This window comes from Triticum dicoccoides, chromosome 5B, assembly GCF_002162155.2.
Source record: "Triticum dicoccoides isolate Atlit2015 ecotype Zavitan chromosome 5B, WEW_v2.0, whole genome shotgun sequence".
In the NCBI taxonomy this organism is placed as follows: domain Eukaryota; kingdom Viridiplantae; phylum Streptophyta; class Magnoliopsida; order Poales; family Poaceae; genus Triticum; species Triticum dicoccoides.
In genome coordinates this window covers 545,585,609-545,590,400 of record NC_041389.1, presented here as the reverse complement: position 1 = coordinate 545,590,400, position 4,792 = coordinate 545,585,609, and the positions used below count along the sequence as shown (strand labels likewise).

The window sequence follows — 4,792 nt, the reverse complement described above, 5'->3', positions numbered from 1 at the left end:
GAGAAGAATAGGGATCCACGTGCTGCAGAGAGGCAAAGAGTGAGCGACCGTTAAAGGGTTCAATTAGGCTCCCTATAAAAATAATTTAGCTCTGGACGGCGAGGGAGGCACTAATCAAATCACTCGTGTGCATCTTGGTGTGTGTTCATACTGAAATGTGCCGGTTGTTGAGATGGTACCGTATATTGAATAAAGGCCGCTTTGCTCCGTCTAAGTTCTGGTGTCTACCACACAGCTGTCCATAGGTGTAGCGGTTTTCAGGCTAGTATTTCTTATATTTTTGTTTTCCTTTTGTTGACAGTTCATATTGTATTTTTGTTTCCACTCTTGTATTTTGTATATGTTTTCATAGTTTTCCTATTGTCTAAGTTCCTGAAATGTCGTGGCTCAAAAAAAATGCATTGTGCTTTTAGTATTTAGTAGATACGGTCACGGCAATATTATCATGTTCCACTCTACCTTATAAACTGTGACAAGTTTCATATCGACCTGTAAATTGTAACAAACCAATAGAATCTACAACAAACCAATCGTTTGATGATCATACCGAAGATGACACAAAGTGAACGCAGTCGATATACAAATACCATGTTTGCTAATCACAACTAAAATCCATCAATACAGTTATACAGAACAACACTTGTACCACCAGCTCACAGCGATCCAAGGCATATTTTACATGCTGAGGCAGTGGCAGATTAAGTGTTTTCCTTGAGCAACATGTTTTTTCTTCTCAAGTGGAGCACGCATCACTGCTATCATTTGCTCGATCTTGAGACCGTCTACGACGCCAACTAATGTTCCATCCCTTTCATTCTTGACATATTGCTAAAACGCCGCAAACTCCGATCAAGCAGGGCATACAAGTTCTACCTTGATGGTGATTCATTACTTGTGCCAGATTCTTAATCTCATGGATTTCACCTTGAATCTGACATCCTTTTGTTCCCATCCATGTACCATCTCTTCAATCTCTCCTCAGTAACCTCTACCTGAAAAATTAGATGGAATAGAAGCCATATTTGAGTGTATCTCCTACACCCTTCTAGTCTAGCACACAATATATACTTATGAACTTCTGTAAAATAGGTTAGACATATGGAGACTTTACTTAACAATGTTTCAGTGCTGTGAAGATTGAACCGTTAACAAAGCTAACCTGTTTATCCCAGTCAGTCCTCATTGTTATGAACACAAGTACAATTGTTTGGACCAGTGTTCCGAGCAGCATGCCAACCCAAATGCCCTATAGCAACAACCAAGGAGATCGAGTTAGGACCACAACTTATTAGAGCCAGGAGGCACAAGGACAATGATTTCAGTAACTGATTGGCTGATACACCAGCATCACCTGACAATAATTGTCTTACCATCCCAAGAACATAACCTAGGATTGCTCCAAGAGGGATACCAATAAAGTAAGGGATGTTGACATAGGCAACTACACTTTGCCAACCCGCACCAACAGCAACACCTACAGGGTGATCAATCGAGGCTATAGTTTTAGTAAACCAAACGAATCTTATACTGGTGTAAAAGGCAAATGTTTTGCCTCGTTTAAACAAGAAAAGAATTACCAAGACCCAATGATTGTAATGTATATGCATATGGAATTAAGTCAAATGCTAAAGCAAACCTCATAGCACTGGTTGAACACTGTTCAACAAGATGGAGAAGGCTAGAAGAGGTGACAGGTCAGCAACTGTGGCAGCTACCTCTTCACTCGTAGTAAATATGTAGGAAAGCTTTCCGCGGAAGAAAAGGAAAAACACGAACAACACAAGGCCTATGGAGAAGGAAGTGGTGACGACATTTATGATGGCGAACTTGGCCCTTCTTGCACTTCCAGCTCCAAGCTCATTTGCCACACGCACTCTATAACACACAAATCACTATCATCAAAAATCTGAAAACTTATTCAATAACATGATACGATTAATCTCCATATTTCTAAGATGCCAAGTTACCCTGCTGCAGACAAAAAGCCAATAGAAATCATCATCTCCCAACCATTGATGTTAAGGCTGCAGATTTCACAGGTAGAAATCAGATTACTTAACTAGCTCATATGCGGTGACAAGGAAATACTCCCTCCGTCCCAAAATACTTGTCGGAGAAATGAATAAAAATGAATGTATCTAGAACTAAAATACATCTAGATACATCCATTCCTCCGACAAGTATTTCCGGACGGAGGGAGTACTATGAAACAGTGAAATGACATATGTGGACCAGTGATTAACTACTGACCTATGAACTAATAGCAATATCCAGTGTGCATGGAAAAACCAAAGCTTATGCAATAAGCTTCAAGAACAATGAAATAGTGAAATAAATTAGTATATGTATTACCATATTGAAAGAGCGTCAAGTGCAACCATTGTTTTAAATAGCCCGCTATAGCTCCGCTATAGCACGCTATAGCGTTTACAAAAGGTCTTGCGCTAAGAGACTTTGATCCAAACAAATGAACAAACATTTTAAATAGCGCGCTATAGCTTCGCTATAGCACGCTATAGCATTTGGAAGAGGTCCGCCGCTAAGATGCTTAGCGCGCTATTTAAAACTTTGAGTGCAACCTCTGCATTCTTCATGTACCCGGTAAGGAGCACCAATATGGTGCTGTACCACAATTCCAAACTGAAAAATGCAAACAAGAAAAGACATACAAAATTTTAACAAGGACAGTAAAGTATAAAATGTAGGCGCGCACTTGGTCCACAACTGAAACTGCATAATATAGTGGAACATCAAGTTTGTTCATACCAGAGCATGACACCAGAGGATAGAGATAACTTGAGGATAGGGACAAGGTCGGTGAATGCTGTGAAGGAGAACCCAGTCCATGTGAGAGGGCAGCCACCAAAGAAGACGAAGATGAGCTGCCCAAACACAGGAATCCACATGGCAATGACCATGGAGGTCATGGCCCCAGCGAGCCCAAGGTGCAGCCTGACGGTGAAGAGCCACGACAGGAACACATGGAGACCGAGGGTGACAAATGCAAGGTAGGTGATGACCATGTTCTTGCTCTGGGCCTGCAGGTACATCTGGAGAGTGAAGCTGAAGACGTTGGCGAACATGACAGGGATGTACCAGAGCGAGATGGTCCCCGCGACAGCGCTGATCAGGGGGTCCTGGCCGATGGAGACAAGGAGAGGCTCAGTGAAGATGAGGATGGGGAGCATGAGCACGGCGCAGCCGGTCAGGATGATCCAGGAGCGCTGCAGGGAGATGCCCATCATGTGGTACTGCTTCGCCCCGTACGACTTCACGCACAACGTCTCCAGCGCGCTCGCCATGCCCAGCTGCATTGCATTCAGTCTAAGCACATCAGACAATAGTTTTTCATATATATATAATCAAGCAGTTTCATTCTTTGGCAGACAGACTGATGGAAGGAAGGAGCGATGAAAATGGCAATGGGGTTACCAGTATGCCGTTGCTGAAGCGCATGAGGACGGTGGAGACGAGGGCGTAGGCGGCAAGCTGGGTGGGGCCGATGTGGCCCATGAAGGCCTGGCTGATGACGGTGACCCCGAAGGTGGAGAAGCGCGTGCAGATGGCCGGCCCCGCCACCGCCCACAGCGTCCGGTTCTCCTCCAACAGCCGGCGCCCCAGCCGGGCCTCTCCGTCGCCGCTCACATTATGCCCCCCCTGCCTGTGCTCCAGCAGCGGGGCCTCCTCCCACTTCTCCATTGATTGAAGGCAGGTTGTTCGGCTCATCTTGCCTAGAATCTTGTTGCCTTGGAGAGAATCTGGTTATGGTGCTGATTAATGTGGTGATCCACACACACTAACACGCACGCGCTGCCTTGGAGAGAGCATGCTTGTTGGTGAATGCCATGAGTAGCTTTGTCACTGTCAGTGTGTGTCATTAGTCAGTATAAGCACACCAGTTAAACAAGGTAGATAGGATGCATCGATCTATCTCCCGATTGGCCGATCAGTCCCAACAGTTATTAATTGGCCGTACTTATATCAAAAGCTTTTATCTAGTTAATCCCTAGCACGTGTAGGAATCTTGCTTTAGCTTCAGATCAGAGATCCAGGGAATAGAGTATAATGTACTACTCCTATAATCCAATCCGACCGAGCTCACAAGTAGAACTATAGGAGTATATATATAACGACAAATCTATCCACCAGTCGATTGGTGGTCCAATCCGACCGAGCTCACAAGTAGAACTATAGGAGTATATATATAACGACAAATCTATCCACCAGTCGATTGGTGGTTTGCGAAACACACAACCTGTTGGTTGCAGCCACAACTCATTACCAGCTGAGCTAACCACCTATTTTTGTTTCATTTGTGGGTTAATTTGTATTTCTATCTTAGTAAATGAGAACGAGAAAGAAAGACCACAACACCTTTGATGAGGAGACAAAATCATTTGCTCCAAGTTTTTTAAAGGACCGATGCAACGTGTTTTGTACTCCACTTGTCTCGTTTTTGTAGTGATGAATGTTTTCAAGAGAAATAAATGTTTCACTCCTATAGAATTCAAACAACGGTCTTTTTCTCATTTGTGATATCTCGGTAAATTCTTTTGTAATGAGATTGATAATTATATGTACCAAAATCTGATAGCTTATGTACAAACATCGTCATAGCTTTTTTTACAAAAAAAACTAATGTAAACATACACTCGATAACTTTTTTGTATGAATAGTATGGTAACTCACACATCACATATCTGATAACTGGCCCTGGTACCTTCAGCGACCGAGGGGGGGGGGGTGTGATCAAATATACCCCAGTAATAGCATGATAACTCACACATTGCAG

General features: G+C 43.3%; 1 protein-coding gene across 1 annotated transcript; it reads right to left on the bottom strand.

Annotated features, from left to right (window-relative positions):
• Window positions 1–2,018: 2,018 nt before the first annotated feature.
• LOC119310011 (protein DETOXIFICATION 21-like) lies at window positions 2,019–3,858 on the bottom strand. Its single transcript, XM_037585882.1, has 4 exons — window positions 3,433–3,858; window positions 2,767–3,308; window positions 2,568–2,640; window positions 2,019–2,024 (listed from the first exon to the last, which is right to left on the bottom strand). Exons 1-4 carry the CDS (start codon window positions 3,724–3,726, stop codon window positions 2,019–2,021), a joined length of 915 nt encoding a protein of 304 aa, XP_037441779.1. The 5' UTR covers window positions 3,727–3,858.
• Window positions 3,859–4,792: the final 934 nt, after the last annotated feature.